The 19,059-nt window shown below is 40.1% G+C and overlaps 1 protein-coding gene across 5 annotated transcripts in view; it reads left to right on the forward strand.

Moving 5' to 3' along the window:
• ift52 (intraflagellar transport 52 homolog (Chlamydomonas)) overlaps window positions 1-19,059 on the forward strand; it is a 42,780-nt gene that overhangs the window by 10,642 nt on the left and 13,079 nt on the right. The window contains exons 1-8 of one of the 5 annotated variants that reach the window (XM_072556385.1): window positions 2,553-2,802; window positions 4,435-4,555; window positions 6,981-7,105; window positions 10,601-10,688; window positions 13,283-13,412; window positions 13,508-13,583; window positions 14,781-14,852; window positions 15,923-16,049. In XM_072556385.1, coding sequence (XP_072412486.1) covers window positions 6,987-7,105; window positions 10,601-10,688; window positions 13,283-13,412; window positions 13,508-13,583; window positions 14,781-14,852; window positions 15,923-16,049 — 612 coding nt within the window. In that variant the 5' untranslated portion in view covers window positions 2,553-2,802; window positions 4,435-4,555; window positions 6,981-6,986. Of the gene's footprint in view, window positions 1-2,552; window positions 2,803-4,434; window positions 4,556-6,980; window positions 7,106-10,600; window positions 10,689-13,282; window positions 13,413-13,507; window positions 13,584-14,780; window positions 14,853-15,922; window positions 16,050-19,059 lie in introns of those variants that run through there. The other 4 variants (XM_072556384.1, XM_072556383.1, XM_072556386.1 and 1 more) reach the window with 4 other exon arrangements.

A 19,059-nucleotide genomic window follows, 5' to 3' on the forward strand; every position in this document is an offset into this window, starting at 1 on the left:
CAACACCCCAAGAAATCCTGATGACCTGGGTTGGGTGGGTTAAAGGACTGTCCTGCTCCTGCTGTGATGCAAAGCTCTGCAGTGTGATCTTCTCAGATCGCCGCCATCTTAGATCCCCACATTTGCTTTTTTAACCACAGACTCAACCTGCAAGTCAACCTTTTAGATAATCCTGGACTAGCACTCCCAGATCCCTTTGTACTTTGGCTTTATGAATTTTTTCACTGTTTAGAAAATAGTCCATGCCTGTATTCTTTATTCCAAAGTGCAAGACCTCACATTTGCTCACATTGAATTTCATCAGCCATTTCTTGGACGACTCTCCTAATCTGTCTAAATCTTTCTACAGCCTCCCCACCTACTCGGAACTACCTGCCTGTCAGCCTAACTTGTTATCATCAGCAAACTTCACCAAAATGCCCCCAGTCCCTTCATCCAGCTCATTAATATATAAAGTGAACAGCTACGGCCCAACACTGAACCCTGCGGGACACCACTTGTCACTTTTATTCCAACTGTCTGCCTTCTGTCAGACAGCCAATCCTCAATCCATGCCAGTAGCTCACCTTGAACACCATGGACCCTCACCTTACTCAGTAGCTTTCCGTGAGGCACCTTATCAAGGCCTTTTGGAAGTTTAGGTAGATAACATCCACTGGATTTCTCTGGTCTAACCTACTTGTTACCTCTTCGAAGAATTCTAACAGGTTTGTCAGGCTCGACCTCCCCTTACTAAATCCATGCTGATTTGTTCTAATCCGACCCTGCACTTCTCAGAATTTAGAAATCTCACCCTTAACGATGGATTCTAGAATTTTATCTACAACTGTCGTAAGGCTAATCGGCCTATAATTTTCCATCTTTTGTCTTGATCCTTTCTTGAGCAACAGCAATTTTTCCAATCATCTGGGATTTTCCCCGATTCCAGTGATTTTTGAAAGATTACAACCAACCAACGCCCACGCTATTTCTTCAGTCACCTCCCCCAAAACTCTAGGGTGTAGCCCATCCATGCCAGAAGATTTATCAATTTTTAGACCTTTCAGCTTTTCTAGCACTTTCTCTTTTGTATTGGCTACCATACTCAACTCTGCCCCTTGACTCTCCTTAATTGTTGGGATATTACTCACATCGTCCACTGTGAAGATTGACACAAAGTATTTATTAAATTCTTCAGCTATTTCCTTATCTCTCATCACTAGCCTTCCTACATCAATTTGGAGCAGCCCAATTTCTACTTTTGCCTCTCATTTATTTCTTATGTATTGAAAGAAACTTACTATCATTTCTAATATTACTGGCAAGCTTACCTTTCATATTTGATCCTCTGCTTCCTTATTTCTCTTTTTTGTTATTCTCTGTTTTTGTAGTCTTCCCAATCTTCCGATTTCCCAGTGCTCTTGGCCACTCTATAAGTTCTCTTCTTTCTTTTTCTTTGATACATTTCCTGAATTCCTTTGTCAGCCATGGCTGTGTAACCCCCCTCCCCAGGATAAACTTTCTTTTCTTTGAGGTGAACCTCTGTACTGTGTCCTCAATTACATCGAGAAACTCCTGCCATTGTTGCTCTGCTGTTTTCCCCACTGCTTTCACTTGATTTTTGTCAGTTTCTCTCTTATGCCCTTGTAATTACCTTTAGTTAACTGTAACACCTTTACATCTGATTTTGCCTTCTCTCTTTCAAACTGCAGACTGAACTCTACCATGTTATGATCGCTGCCTCCTAAGTGTTTCCTTACTTTAAGATATTTTATAAAGTCTGGCTCATTACATTGCACTTAACCTGCTCCCTTGTGGGATCCATCACAAACTGTTCCAAAAAGCCATCCTGTAAGCATGTCATGAGTTGCCTTTCTTTGGATCCAAGGCAACATTATTCACCCAGTCTATTTGCATATGAAGTCCCCCATGATCACTATGATCTTGCCTTTCTGACATGCCCTGTCTATTTCTGGTACATCTTATGCCTATGGCCCTGACCACAACTGAGAGATCAGTACATAACTCCCATTATGGTGTTTTTGCCTTTGTAGTTCCTCGACTCCACCTCATCTGACCTTATGTTATTCAGTGCCATAGATTTAATTTCATTCTTAACTAACCAGGCAACCCTACCCCCTCTACCCACCTCCCTGTCTTTTTAATAAGTTGTAAATCCTTGGATGTTTAACTGCCAGTCCTGAACTCCCTGCAATCGTGTCTCTGTGATGCCTACCACATCATAATCATTCACGATGATTTGTGCTGTTAATTCATCTACTTAGTTACCAATACTACGAGCATTCAGGTAAAGCACCTTATTGCTAATTTTCTTATCCTCATGATTTCCATCACCTCGTAATATGTCCTAAGTTATCCTTCCTTTTTGCTTCATTCCTAGTCTACCTCAAACTTAAACCCTGCACACATTTTTTTAAATTTCAAAAATATACTTTATTCATAAAATTATTTTGGTGATGCCGTACATATGTAAACATTCCATTTCTTTACATACAGATCGGAATTAATCACTCGTACATTCATAATCATTGACTATCCAGATATTCTGCTGAGGCATCAGCGGAGCCCAACTACTGACCGGGCCCCCTGTTCTTCTTAGGCAGGCAGACCTTACATGGTGGTCTTTCCCCACCTCGCCTTGATGGCAGCTACCCCAAGCTTCAGTGCATCCCTCAGCATGTAGTCCTGGACCTTTGGAATGTGCCAATCTGCAACACTCACTCGGTCAACTCCTTCAGCTGGAAGGTCAACAGGTTTCGGGCAGTCCAAAGAGCGTCTTTCACCGGGTTGATGATCCTCCAGGCAAGTTGATGTATGTCTCAGTGTGCTTCCTTGAGAACAGACCATAGAGCACGGAGTCCCATGTCACGGAGCTGCTCAGGACGACCCTCGACAAACACCTCTGCGTTCCTCTCCAGACTTCCTTTAAATAGGCACTTTCCAGAAGGAGGTGTGTGATCGTCTCTTCCCCTCCACAGCTGCTTCTAGGGCAGTGTGCAGTGGGGCAGAGAGTCCGGGTGTGCATAAAGGATCTCACCAGCAGATCCCTTCTCACCACCAGCCAAGCTATGTCTTGGTGCTTGTTTGAAAGTTCTGGCGATAAGGCATTCTGCCAAATAACTTTGACAGTCTGCCCAGGGAACCGTTCAATAGGATCCGCCCTCTCCTTTTCCTGAAAGGTCTCAAGGACACTAGGTGCTGATCGCTTCCTGATGGACTTGCAGTCAAAGATGTTTTACTTCATAAATTTCTCCATGAAGGACAGGTGATACGGAATGGTTCAACTGCTTGGAGCATTCCGTGGCAGCGAGGCAGGCCCATCCTTAGCAACACCGGAGACAGGTAGAACCTCAGTACGTAGTGATACTTGGTGTTTATGTACCGGGGATCCACACACAAAGGTGGCCATCAGGGTGAGGGTGGCATTGGCCGTGTTTTTCTGCCCGTTGCCCAGATCTTCCGGATCCGGTCCATCTTTAATCTCCATATGAAGTGGAAGATGGCCCGGGTGACTGCGGTGGCACAGGTTCTGGGAATAGGCCAGACCTGTGCCACATATAACAACACTGACAGTACCTCAAACCTGATGACCAGGTTTTTTCCGGTGATGGAGAGCGACCGTTGCTCCCATCTACCTAGTTTCTGCCTCACTTTACTGATCCACTCCTCCCAAGACTTGGCGCATCCTCAGAACCAAATATCCAGCACCTTCAGGTGGTCAGTCCTGATGGTGAAGGGGATCGAGGATTGGTCGGCCCAGTTCCCAAAGTGCATGGCCTCATTCTTGCCTTGGTTTACCTTGGCCCCGAGGCCCGTTCGAACTGGTCACACATGCACATGAATCTGTGCAGCGACAGCGGATTTGAGCAGAAAGCAGCGACGTCATCCATGTGCAGGGAGGCCTTAACCTGTGGGCCACCACTGCCAGGAATAGTCACCCCTCTCAGGCTCACATCCTTCCTGATGGACTCGGCAAATGGCTCTATGCAGCGCACAAACTAGGCAGGAGATAGCTGCCTGACTCCAGCTCTGACTGGGAAGCTATCTGATTCCCACCCATTGATTGATTGAGACTGCACTGACAATGTTGGTGTAGAGCAGTCGGATCCAATTGCAGATTCCCTCCCCAAAGCCCATTTTGGAGAGAACATCTCTCATATAAATGTGCGATATCCTGTCAAAGGCTTTCTCCTGGTCCAGGCTGATGAAGCAGATGTCTACCCCCCTGTCCTGTACATAGGCAATCGTATCCCTGGTGAGTGTGAAACTCTCGGCGATCTTCCTGCCCGGTGCAGCACAGGTTTGGCCAGGGTGAATCACCAATCCCAGAGCAGACCTGACCCAGTTGGTGATGACCTTTGACAAGATTTTGTAATCCACGTTTAATAGTGAGATTGGTCTCCAATTTCTAATTTCCTCCCTCTCCCCTTGTAGATGAAGGTGATGATGCCTTTCCTCATGGATTCACTCATGGTACCCACCAGAAGCATACTGACATACACCTCCAGCAGGTTCTGGCCAATCAAGTTCCAAAGAGCAGAATAGAGCTCGACCGGTAAGCCGTCGCTTCCGGGAGTTTTATTCTTTTTGAAGGACTCGAGGGCCTTGGTCAGCTCATCCAGAGATAACAGCCGGTCCAGCCTCTCCCATGTTCTTTGATGCTAATCTGCTGCTTTCTATCTTCTTGACTCCATACTCCCTGTTGCTTTCCCTTTCCCTCCTTCTTCACCCCCCCACCCCTCAACTCAAGTTTAAAGTCCTGGTGACCACCCTATTTATCCTTTTTGCCAGAACACTGGTTCCAGATCGGTTCAGATGGAGACCATCCCATCAGTACAGATCACCCTGGTTCCAAAACGGATGCCAGTGTCCCATGAAATGGAATCCCTCTTTCCCACACCAATCTCTTAGCCACATGTTTACTTCCCTAATTTTCTTATCGCTGTGCCAATTTAGGTCTCTAATTTGCATCAGTTTGCATGTGGCTCAAGTAGTAATTCCAAAACTTATTACCTTGCCTTAGGTTCTGCTTTTTAATTCAGCCCAAAACTGCTTGTAGTCCTTCAGCAGAACCTCTTTCCTAGTCTCTTTGTGTCATTAGTATCTAAAAGGACCATTGGATCACTTCCCCTCCCACTCCAAGTTCTCTCCAGCATAGATGAAATGTTCTCAACCTTGGAACTAGGTAGGCAACATAGTCTTCAGGATCTGTTTTTGCTGCTAAGAGCAGTATAGATTTCCCTATCTATGATACCCTATATTATTACTATATTTTCTCTTTTGAACACCAGTTGAATAGCACCTTGGATCATGATACTATTCAACCTTATACTGAATGGACAAGGGCACTGGCTGAGACTCCTCCAGAGCTAAATTCTGGGTCCCCATACTGCCTCACTTGCAGTCATACCTTCCTATCCCTGACCATTAATGTAATTGGTTCCACATTTTCCTTAGTTATCACCTTAGTTTTTTTATAAAATATACATTGTTTTAAATTGTACTTCCAAATTATTTTCCCTACCCTCTTTTTTTTTTAAACTACTTTTAACTTTTAGCCTTCTACACTGCTGTAGTTTTTCTGCTGTATTGAGCTCTGGTATCTGACATAAGCTTTTCATTTTTCTCCAGCCTACCCTGTTTATTTTTTGACATCTGGTAGCAGAAGGATTTAGGTTTGGTACTCCAACTCCTTTTCCTTTCCAGAAACTCATTTGTCCTGAACCCTGTATAATCTTCTGAATGCTTCCCACTGCTCTGACACCAATTTACCTTCAAGTAGCTATTTTCACCCTTAATCATATCTCCACTTGGTAAAATCATCCTTTTCCCATTTTAAATCTTCTGCACTTTGTCTTTTCTATAACCATCTTTTCTATTACCATATTCAATTTATCTGAATTATAATCACTGTTACTAAAACGCAGTTGTGCTGATACTCTTTCTGCCTACAAACCTACATTTCCTAAAAGCAACTTCAGATGTGTCCCTTCTTTTGTTGAGCTTGTTACATGCTGGCTTTAAAAATATATAACTTTACTGAAAGCAGTTGTTATTTCATATTCATGGGATGAGGGCATCACTGGCAAGGCTAGCATTTATTGCCCATCCCTAATTGCTCAGAGGGCCAGTCAAAGAGTCAACCACATTGCTGTGGATCTGGAGTCCTATGTAGGCCAGACCAGATAAGGATGGCAGTTGTCTTACCTAAAGGACATTAGTGAACCAGATAGGTTTTTCCAACAATCGACAATGGATTCATGGTCACCATTTGACTCTTTAATTCCAGATATTTATTGAATTCAAATTCCACCATCTGCCTTGGCAGGATTCAAACCCAGATCATTACCTAGGCCTCTGCATTAACAGCTCATATCACTAGGCCATTGCATCCCTCCTGAAGTTCAATAACTGTAATTTATACCTTTTTTGTACAGATTTTATCACAGTTAATATTAGTTTATACATCTGCGTGTTTATACATTGTGTGTGCATATCCAATAAATTTTCCTACTTATCTGCCATTCTAAAGATGGTATCATATGGTGATCAGGATAGCAACTATTTTACCTGCTTGCTAATTCACTGTGATATCTTAATTGAATGATACACGTGTAATGTTCCTCAGTATAGAAATGGATTGTTTTAATCTGTGCTGTGCAGCTACTAACTAGAGGTGGAAAGACAACATATTAATACAAACCATGTAGTTCTTTATACTGTCATTAACTACACATTAATAGAAACTTTAAGCATGTGTCTTAAATAGCAGGAACAATTTTGTACAATCTGATTTATGGCCAAATTCACAAATATAGTGTACTTTGCATCAGAGAGTGTTACCATTTGTCAATTTTACTTTTTTTCTTTCCTCTCAGAAGAGTAAAAAGGGTATGAAGTAAGGTTTGAATTCAAATTCCTATCTAGGTTGCATAATTAAAAACATAGTGTTTAGAAGGTGTCCTTTTTTTTTCTTTAAGGAAACCATGGAGAAGGATCAACGAAATATAATAGTTTTTAATGCATCAAAAAAAGAACTCTTTACTGCCAATAGTGGTTACAAGTCATTGCAGAAGAAACTTCGGACCAACTGGAAAATACAAAGGCAGGTGTTTGTTTGCATCTTTACCTTGTGATTTCTATATTTCAGACCCACCTTAGATATTCAAGTATATTAGGCAAGGTATTTTTTCTGTTTTAAGTAATTTCCCAAGCTGTAAACAGAATCCAGAAGATTACTATTTGTGCATTGGAAGTACACAAAGCTGTAGACCACACTGACGGAGAATAGACACCAGCTGAGGAAAGATACCATACTGACAAACCATGTGACTGAAACTGAAATAGATCATGTTTATTAAACAGAATGAAAACCAATTACAGTGGGAACTCGATTATCTGAACGTGATGGGCGGGCACTATTTTGATCGGATAATCGATTATACAGAAATCGATTTAAATTCCTTTCCTCTGGGGCTCGGATTTTTAAAGTCTGCTCCCCGTTCAAGAGACTGCAGCAGCACATAACGTGCGAGGCCTTGCCATCAACACCGCCCCTGGCCACCTGTGCCCCCCAACCCGGTCCAAACCCATCCTGGTCTAAACCTGCCCCCGCCACTGCCCCCCCCCCCCCCCCCCCCCCCCAACCCAGTCCAACCCCACTCCCAACCCACAGCACAAAGCGTGCAATCCCCCACCCAACACAGTCCCCCGCCACTCCCTCCCCACCCTTCCCAACCCCACCCCTGGCCTGGGCCATCCGGACTGCACACCAACAATTTGTGGGGTAAGCTCCAAATAGCGCACAGACACAGCCACACACAACGTTTTACTGAAAACCTTTGACAGGTTCCATGTTTGCCCTGTACAGGACAATGTTGGAGAGATTATTCCTGGGAAGCCGGGGTGGGGGGTGCTTGGATACATCCCTCTGTAGAACTCCAGGGAAAGTGTGAGGAGAGAGAGGGGGCAAGCAGTCAGTCAGTCATTTGGAGACTGTGCCAGTTTAACCACTGTAAACAAAATACGCAATCACTGTTGGAAACGTGTCTTTGATGTAATGTATCTATCAGGACCTCGAGATCTCCTTTGGATAATCCGATTTTCGGATAATTGGTAATCGGATAATGGAGGTTCCCCTGCGTATACATACTGCAGTAATTACTTTTCCTTCAAATTGTTTAACATTATTAATACCTAAAAGTGTTTTCTTCTGTAACTTGAGCTTTGAATCATGATAAAAATATTTACATCAGTGCTGTTTGTAGAAATTATTGACTGGCCACTTTTGTGATGACAGTGACATCATATGCACTACTTTTAGTCAAAAATGCCTTGTGTAAATTCACACAAAATGGGTAAAAATGCCATTAGTAATCAAAAAAGAAAAGCTCTCAAAAGTTTTTTTTAAAAGACTTTCACACTCCATTTCTGATATTATCACTTTATTAACAAACTCCAAATATAAACCACACACACTTTCACTGAGTGAAGGATATTGAGACCACTTGCCCACTGACTATCTTTATCATTTTTACATTTTATTTGCTAATCAGGAAAAAATACAATAATTGCATTGGAAGATTAACGGCTATCATATTTGACAATTATGCACCTGATGAAGGAGCAGTGCTCCAAAAGCTAATATTTTAAATAAACCTGTTGGACTATAACCTGATGTAGTGGGATTTTTAGCTTTTTTTTATATTTGACAACAGTTGAGTACTGTGACACTTACATCTTATTGGAAATTTGATGAACTGTTACTATAATATAGAGCAGAACAGTAAGGTAAAACATACAGAATATTGCCTGTGTTGAAATTCAGAAAGAGACTCAAGATTTTTCTTGAAGTCAGGTTAACATACAAGAAGGTACTTGCATTATTTTGACTAAAATCCGTTTCAAAGCCACTTTTACTGTGTCGTTGGTGCTTTGAAATCTGACCCACACATGTCTCACATTTAATTAATGATCTGACAAAGTGTGAGCAGGAGAAATAAGCCTACCAATTAATGTAGTTGGTCAGCACCTTACAGATAGTTTGCTCCAGCAACTCTTAAATAATAGGAGAACAAAATTGCCTTCAGTATAGTTAGGTCAAAGACATGCAGTTTCTCATAATGGTTCACTAACACTTAATTATAGTTTTAAAAGTTACTTGAGATTGTAAACATTAAGAAGTTATACAACTATAATAAAACAAAGAAGCGCTGGCGATCTGAAACAAAAATAGAAATTGCTAACGTAAGTCAGCAGATCTGGCAGCATTTATGCGGACAAAGTAGAATTAACATTTCAAGTCTGGTGACTGGATTCTAATAAATACTCAAAACATTAACTCCGCTCTGTCCCCACAGATGCTGCCAGACATGCTGAGATTTGCCAAAAAATTCTCATTTTGTTTCAAAGCTAGACAGTTAGTTGTAAATATCTTTCTATCCTGTCAATTCGTAATGAGAAAGCTATAAATTCCTAAATATGAACATTGTAGAAATTCTTAAGATCTGAATCAAAAATAGCTTGTCCATTCATGATGTTTCAAATATACTTCGTCATAATGTTGAAAATAATTTAAGGTCTTCTCTAGTTTGGAAGGTACACAAATTAAGACGATCCATGAGCTTTTGGGAAAGAAGAGAACTGTGGGATGATTGCTTTTAGAGCTAGGTTTCTCAGAAGGACTTCTTATAAAATGCAGCTGTCTTCAAGTAATTGATCATGTGACCAAGCTGCCTTGAGAGAAATACTAGGAAAAAGGGTAGACTAAGTTAAGTAGGAGTAAGTGGTTCCTTGGATGTAGTTCTGTGTTCAAGTAGTTTGGGGCTAGTTTAGCTAGAAGTTGTATAGGGAGGGTGTTTTTATTTTCAAGTAGGGATTCTGTTAAAATTTTATATCTGTTCCTGAACACAATGATAATCGAAGGACTGAACAGTGAATTAGTTTTCTACAATAGCCAAGCTGAGAAGAGAGAGTTTAAGACATTGGAACCAGGAGAGTTCTGACCCAAGGTGATGACAGTTAAGCTAGTGACTTTTGTATTGATTGGAAGTCTATAACAGTAGGGTTGTTTGAGGGAATTTGAAGACACAGCCTTGCCTTTAAACAAACCAATAGGCCCAAAAAATCTAAACCCTTATACGAATCTTCGAATTAGTACTCAGACCAAGTGGTTAAATTTCTGATTTCTTTTAAATACTTGGAGTCTGAGTCAAATGAGTATTGACATAAGTTTTTAATGAGTTTTGTGTAAAGTGTAATCATCTTTGTTTATTTTATTTTAATTTTTTTTAATGTAACTGACTATTTAAGCTAGTCTATTTAAGATGGAGTGTAGTTTTTAGCACTTAGGTTCTTTGATTTCTGTCTGCAGTAAAATTCTGATTTAAGCTGTGAACTTTATGGATTTGTTCTTTTAGTAAGACTTTAAAAGGAATAAATAAACACGTTACTAGTCTCGATATAATTATAATTCCATATATTGAGGGTTAAGAGTAGTCTTATTTCTAACGACCACCAAATTTATTAAATGCTTAACAAGCTTGTATTAGTTTTTTTTGAGAAAGTAATTTCAAACTTAATTCATTCTTGTGGTTGACAGTTTTAAAGATGAAATCACTGAAGAAAAACTGATAGGTGTGAAATTGTGGATCACAGCAGGACCCAGAGAAAAATTCACTGCTGCTGAAGTAAGAAAGCACATTAATTCTGTAAATGGATTTTGCAGGAATTTGATACTTAATGATCAGTGTAATGACATGATGGACCAAAGGGCCTGTTCTTATGTTATACTGTACCATGTTCTATGAAGTTCAATTGCAACATTTAAAAGGCATCTGGTTGGGTATATGAGCGCGTTTTGAGCAGATTTGTAGCTCTCGTTGAGGTTTTGGATGTAGGTTTACTCACTGAGCTGGAAGGTTCATTTCCAGACGTTTCGTCACCCTACTAGGTAACATCTTCAGTGGGCCTCTGGGCGAAGCACTGTGGATAATTCCTGCTTTCTATTTATATGTTTAGGTTTCTTTGGGTTGGTGATGTCATTTCATGTTCTTTTTCTCAGGGTGTGGTAGATGGGATCTAACTCAATGTAGGTAAAAACAATGACTGCAGATGCTGAAAACCAAATACTGGATTAGTGGTGCTGGAAGAGCACAGCAGTTCAGGCAGCATCCAACGAGCAACGAAATCGACGTTTCGGGCAAAAGCCCTTCATCAGGAATAAAGGCAGTGAGCCTGACCCCCCTTCAGGCTCACTGCCTTTATTCCTGATGAAGGGCTTTTGCCCGAAACGTCGATTTCGCTGTTCATTGGATGCTGCCTGAACTGCTGTGCTCTTCCAGCACCACTAATCCAGTATCTAACTCAATGTGTTTGTTGACAGAGTTCCGGTTGGAATGCCATGCTTCTAGGAATTCTCTGCATGTCTGTTTGGCTTGTCCTAGAATGGATGTGTTGACCCAGTCGAAGTGGTGGCCTTCCTCCTCAGTATGTAAGGATACTAGTGAATGAGGTTCATGTATCCTGGTGGCTAGCTTTGTGCCAGTTTGTCCAGTGTAGTGTTTGTTATAGTTCCTGGCACGGTATTTTGTAAATAACATTAGTTTTGCTTGTTGTCTGTATAGGGTCTTTCAAGTTCATTAGCTACTGTTTTAGTGTGTTGGTGGGTTTGTGGGCTGCCATGATGCCAAGGGGTCCAGAGTAGTCTGGCAGTCATTTCCGAGATGTCTTTGATGTAGGGCACAGTGGCTAGGCTTTCTTGTTGCATTGCAGCAAGCAGACAAGACACGTCCAGAAACCCTAGCCACTGTCCCCTATATCAAAGACATCTCAGAAATGACTACAGACTACTCGGAACCCTTGGCATCATGGTAGTCCACAAACTCGCCAACACACTAAAACAGCAGCTAATGAACTTGAAAGACCCTATATAGACAACAAGCAAAACTAATGTTATTTACAAAATAACATGTCAGGACTGTAACAAACACTACATTGGACAAACAGGCAGAAAACTAGCCACCAGGATACATGAACGTAAACTAGCCACAAAACAACATGACCCCTCTCTTAAGAGTGTCCTCACAAACAGAGGAGGAAGGACACCATTTCGATTGGGACAACACATCCATTCTAGGATAAGCCAAACAGACACGCATGAGAATTCCTAGAAACATGGCATTCCAACCGGAACTCTGTCAACAAACACATCGAGTTAGATCCCATCTACCACACCCGGAGAAAAAGCATGGGAAATGACATCACCACAGGAAATGACATTACTGACCCAAAGAAACCCAAACATATAAATAGAAAGCAGGAATTAACCACAGTGCTTCGCCCAGAGGCCCACTGAAGATGTTACCTAGTAGGGTGACGAAACGTCTGGAAATGAACCTTCCAGCTCAGCAAGCAAACCTATACCCATGGTGTTATGAATAGGAAGGATTTGGAGGGATATGGGCCAGGTGCTGGCAGGTGGGACTAGATTGGGTTGGGATATCTGGTCATCATGGACAAGTTGGACAGAAGGGTCTGTTTCCGTGCTGTACATCTCTATGACTCTATGACTTTGACACTCTGCAGTACATTTAGTAATGGGACAGTGTCTGTGAATGTGCATAAGCTAATATTCCAGAAAAGACTTTCCATATCAAACATATGCATGCCTTCTATAAATCATTTACCAGTAAGCACTGAAGTGAAATTCTTCCAGTTAAAAGCTGGCAGGTATTCTTTTACTCTGTAACTAATGTCCTACTTATGAGATTGTATGTTTCAGATCTTCATGTTTTGAGAAGGATCTTTGTAAAGAAATAATTTGTATTAATATAGCTGGCTTTACATCTCAAATCACTTCAAAGTCAATGATTGTTAACCTGCAGCAACTAATGTTTTATGTTAGTGGTCTGTTAAAGTTCACTCAACAAGTCTGTGCTGCGATGGTATCTCATGCAGCTATGGATAATGATGGCTGAGGCTCCAACAGTCTTTCCAACACATGCTGACCAAGACTTTCACTTGCTCTTGCTGGCAGGTTTTGCAGGTTGATAGTCAAGCTATTTGGCTGGTTATAAATACACAGATGGGTCTTGAACCCTGAGTTTCTGACTCAGAGGCAAATAGTGTTACCCACTGTGACACAAAAAATCTGGTGTAATGTAAGCAAATTGTTTAATTGTTAAAAAGTTATTTGAGTGTTATTTTCTGGCTGTGATTGAGCCAGATTTGATTTTGAAGAAGTACTGCACATTTGATTGATCATTGTAATTTTTTTTTGAAGCTTGAAATATTGAAAAAATACCTAGAAAATGGAGGGCGTATTCTTGTGATGCTGGGGGAAGGTGGAGAATCTAAATATGACACAAACATAAACTTTTTGTTAGAGGAATATGGAATTATGGTAAATAATGGTGAGCATTGTAAATTTTCTTGAAATTTTGTTTTTGCCATTTGTACTTTAATATGGATAATCTTAATTGTAATTTTAAATATCTTTATCCTAAAGATGCTGTTGTGAGAAATATGTACTACAAATATTTCCACCCTAAAGAAGCATTAATATCAAATGGAATTTTGAACAGGTAATCTTGTGTTTCACCTACAGCTTAGTCATTTTCATTCTACCCCGTGATGCTATTTGTAAAGTAATTTACATCTTTTATTGATAAATGACTTTTGGGGGAAGAGGATAAAATAATACTCCATTTATTCAGTTGGTTATTACATAAATTGCATTTTTATTTTATTATATTGTCAATTCTTTAGAACAGATGTTTTGTAGCTGTTATTTTCCACTCAGATTCTTAATGTTTGTCTAACTAAATTTTGAGGGGTAAGGATATATTAATCTTCCTCATCTCAGTTGATACTGAAATTGTGTTGAGACTACAAAGTTTTATTCTGGATTAGTGGTGCTGAAAGAGCACAGCAGTTCAGGCAGCATTCAAGGAGCAGCGAAATCGACGTTTCTGGCAAAAGCCCTTCATCAAGAACTGCTGTGCTCTTCCAGCACCACTAATCCAGAATCTGGTTTCCAGCATCTGCAGTCATTGTTTTTACCTACAAATTTTTAGCCAAGCCATGTTTTCCAAGTAAGTGCTCTCAAATCATGTCAGACTTACTTGTCATCTTACTTTCTGACACAAAGTTATAACAAAGAGAAGTCTGCAGGCAGTAGTTATTATTGAAATTAAGTTACGATTTCTCTGCTGGGTCTTATGGTATAAGATATAGGAGTAGAAGTAGGCCATTCATTTGAAAATGGCTTGATTCGTCATTGACAAGGCACACATCTTGCCTGTTCTGTTTTATCTCGTGAATTCCGAACATTGAAATTATTCTAACCTGAACAATGAACCACAGATTGACGAATAGTCTACTGCCAAATGAAAAAGTTGGTTCAACCAAAGTATTAAACATTGAGAAGTGCTCCACTTTGCTTAAGTGGTTAAGCTTTGTTATTTGCAAAGACAAATAATCACAATGTTGTTGGGATGTTTTGAAGACACTTACTACTACAAACATTTATCAATCGATGCAGAGTTTCATCTAACCTTACAATCAAAACCTCCTAAAGGTTGCAGTTGTATGGAATGGTGGGAAGGAGGTGGTGGAAGATCGGATTAGACATGGATTTCAGGTGTTTTCTAAAATCCAACTTAAGTGACGTTTGGACTTGTGTATGTTCATTGTGAAATGAATAGATTGCTTTAGAGTTTACTTTGGTAAAGTTGTTTCTCCTTCAAATGAGAATATGGAAAATTAATTGTTGTTCACAGGGAAATTAGTCGAGCGGCTGGAAAATCTGTGCCAGGCGTAATGGATGACGACAACAATGGCAACAACCTGCAGTAGGTTTTCCAAAAGTCATCAAATAGAACAATGATTTCTGTCCCACAAACTGTCATCTACTACTTTATGTGGCAGCCTTGCTTAAAAATTACTGACAGTCTGATGCATGAATTAACTACTTAAAAACTATAGTTTTGTAGAAACATTTTAATAGGCAAAACTGTCATCCAACAGAATGCGTAGTCTTGGATTAATTGAGAATAAGACAAAAAATTGCTTTAAAGAACTTGATAATCAGTGAACATTTCCAAAGAGCAGTCATTCGTATTATGTAAACAAAACAATGCATTGCGTAGCAAAGAAGTTTACTGAAATTCAAAAGCTAACTTGCTGTGATTTCTGCTGTATTCTTTGTTGATAAAGCAATGATACAAATCAGAACACCTCATTAAGGAGAGTTCATTAAATGATAAGTAATCAATGCAATAGTTTCAGTTTCCAAAATTCCACACCATTTTGTGGTGTGCTTGCACAGTTACTTTGTTTACAATTACAGTTATTTACTTTTAATGGTAAAATAGTTAAGAGCTCCACTATATTGTCCATAAAGTGGTCTGAGTCGTGATTACCAATCATTATTAGTTGCCATGCAATGAATGAATCTGAAATATGATTTAAAACATTTCAAGAAAGATTCTGGAAATTGATATAACTCCTACTTGACCATAAAAATTTAAGTTGTTGCATTTTGTTTCAGAGCAATGAGAAATGCATAGCCATTGTTTAAAAATGTAGGACTAAATGGACTTTTGGAAAGCATCTTCATTACTGTAGATCCCAGCATATAAGATGACCCTTATTACAGCCCCGTGAATCATCTTTTGCTGTATTTCATGGGAGTTTAGAGTGTACCCAAACAGCTAAGAGCCCACATGGATATATAACAAAGGTGACAACCACCCATATCCATGTTTCACTTTTATGCAAGGCATATATGCTGACCCCTGTTTTTGCAAGGACTTTTTTAAGACTTCAAAGATTGACTTGTATGTTAACATCTAATGTATTTGGTTACGCGGCTTATTGACAAGTAGACTTTTAGTAATCTTCTTGTTCTTGTATGTTACAGAGCCCTAACATTCGTTTATCCATTTGGTGCCACACTGAGTGTAATGAAGCCAGCCATTGCAGTGCTGTCAACAGGTTCTGTGTGTTTTCCCCTCAACAGACCGATTCTAGCATTCTACTATTCCAAGGTGCCAGAGCTTACTTCTGTGAAAATAGAATTCTTATCTTATTTATGATGGAAACACCTTTTAGCTTGTTATATTCTAACAGAACTTTCTCGGCAGTAATAATGCCTCCCATTTTCCTGTCACTTAAGCTGTACCTCAAAGAAATCTGTATCTTTCAACCAACTTTCTGCTTCCCAACTGTGAAGGAAATTTGCTGGTCTTTCCTATATGTGACTACCAAAACAGATCAGTGTGTTTGACTCTTACCTAGCCGAGCAAATCATTCCGTTATAGAATCTTAGAACCTTAAAGCAGTACAGCACGGTAATAGACCCTTTGATCCAACTCATCCATGCTGACCAGATAACCTAAATTAATCTAGTCCCATTTGGCTCATTTCCCTCTAAATCCTTCCTATTCAGGTACCTATCCAGATGGCTTTTAAATGTTGTAATTGTACCAGCCTCCATCACTTCCTCTGGCAGATCATTCCATACATGCACCACCCTCTACATGAAAAGGTTACCCCTTGGGTCCCTTTTAAATCTCTCCCCTCTAACCTTAAACCTCTCACCAAAACCTCAAGGTTTCGACTCCCCTACTCCAGGGAAAAGACCTTGATTATTCATACTATCCATGCACCTCATGATTTTATCAACTTCTCTAAGGTCACCCTCAGCCTTCAATGCTCCAGGTAAAGTAGCCCTAGCCTATTCAACCTCCTAAAAGCTCAAACCTTCCAACCCTGGCAACATCCTTGTCGATTTGTTTTCTGAACCCTATCAAGTTTCATAACACCAGAATTGAACACAGTATAGAACCAATGTGCTATACAGTCGCGATATGACCTCCCAACAATGGTTAGCACTGCTGCCTCACAGCGCCAGAGACCTGGGTTCAATTCCCACCTCAGGTGACTGTCTGTGTGGAGTTTGCACGTTCTCCTCGTGTCTGCATGGGTTTCCTCCGGGTGCTCCGGTTTCCTCCCACAGTCCAAAGATGTGCAGGTCAGGTGAATTGGCCATTCTAAATTGCCCATAGTGTTAGGTTAGGGGTATGGGTGGGTTGCGCTTCGGCGGATCGGTGTGGACTTGTGGGGCCGAAGGGCCTGTTTCCACACTCTAAGTAATTTAATCTAATCTAATCTAAAAAAAGCAATCCAAGTGTTGGCTTTGCCAATGATGCTCGCATCCCATGAAAGTATAAATAGAAGTGATATGAATTAATGTATTGCACTTCAAAATGAATCCTATCTTTACACCCAGATCTGTTTGTTTCCTCATCTTCTGACTCCACTTTAACACAAGACACTTCACGTGCAATGTACAATAAAGCAGAATGTTAAAAATGTTTGTACTTTTAATTACTATGCCTAGTTAAAGCAGTAGTTAAGAACACACGCTGCTAATGAATAAACTAGCATAATTGTAGTGTCTGTTGTACCACTTTGCAACTTATTGATTGCTTGAAGATACTGGAAAAATTATTAACAGTAGACTTTATTAACCGGCACCAATGGGACCAGGAGTGTACCAGTTGATCAAATATTCCGGTTGATCAAAAGGTTCACATAATTGATGTAAAAACACATGCTAAGTAATGGAAATGTAATGTGGGGGTGTACCCATCACTGTTATAATTTATTATTTCAGTGATTTTTATGCTGTAGATAATGCAGCTTTGCCTTAAAGAAAATTTACCAGCAGAAAACCTTCTCACTCGTGTTCACAACTACATCCTCAGGTATCACAAAGATTGTGATAATACAGTAAACATCCAGTATTTCAGGTATATAATTTTTGCCAGTTTATCAAGAGTGCCATTTCTTAAGGTGCTGGTTAAAACAAAGTTTGCTGTATTTCCATTCTTTTTTGATATCTGGATGAAACTGGTAAGTCCGTGTTTATTGCCCATCCTAGTTGTCCTTGAGCTGAAGGGTTTTCTAGCCATTCTAGAAGAAAGTTAACAGTCAGCTACACTGGCCAGGTGTGGAGCCTGGTCAAGCGTGATAAGGATTTCTTCCATCCAAGGACATTAGTGAACCCAATTGTTGTTCATGAGAGTCAATTATAATTTCATGGTTCGCTTTAATTTTCAGATTTCGTTAACTTAATTTAAATTTCATCAGTTGCTGCAATGAGATTTGAACCACGTTCTCAAAGCTTCTGAACAAAAACCTTTTCTACAAAGTTCTGCTTGGTTACGGCACAGGGTGGCAAGGTGGCTCAGTGGTTAGCAGTGCTGCCTTACAGTGCCAGGAACCCTGGTTCGATTCAAGCCCTGGGTGACTGACTCTGTGGAGTTTGCACATTCTCCCCGTGTCTGTATGGGTTTCCTCTGGGTGCTCCGATGTGCAGATTAGGTAAATTGGCCATGCTAAATTGCCTATAGTGTTCAGGGTTGTATAGGTTAGGTGCATTAGTCAGGGGTAAATATTGGGTTGAGTAGGGGAATGGGTCTGGGTGGGTTACTCTTCAGAGGATTAGTGTCAACTTGTTGCGCGAAAGGCCCAACTTCTATGAGATGGTTATTTTTGGATGCCTTCTTGCTTATTCTATGTAGTTTCACGTTGTTGATCAAAAAGTGACCAAATTTCATGTTGATTAGAAGTGTCTTTCCATTCAATGATGTACTGAAATAAAATGGGACGATTTGTGAAATTGAGCAAATTAAATATTTTCAGTCTTTTATTTCTGTTAGCCTATCTGATTTCATATAATTTGCACTTTTTAAAAAATTTTTGCTTGTAGAACACCATAGCGTTTAATGAGAATGTAACCGCTCCTTTTATCTAAGATCTTTGAGGTCTTTACAAGGCGGAAAGGTGGATATCAAGCAGACATAGGAGAGTTTTGAGAAAGGGGAGATTGAAGACCAGATGGCACATGTATATTTTAAGGGTTTTTTTTATGGGTAGATTCAGAAAGTAACTTGACAAATGAATGCCAGAGTACAGGAACAATGAGTATAAACCTATAAGCCACGAATACTATGTTCTAAATGATAGTACAGGAAGCAGGAAACAAACTGG

This window comes from Chiloscyllium punctatum, chromosome 37, assembly GCF_047496795.1.
Source record: "Chiloscyllium punctatum isolate Juve2018m chromosome 37, sChiPun1.3, whole genome shotgun sequence".
NCBI classification, from domain to species: Eukaryota; Metazoa; Chordata; class Chondrichthyes; order Orectolobiformes; family Hemiscylliidae; genus Chiloscyllium; species Chiloscyllium punctatum.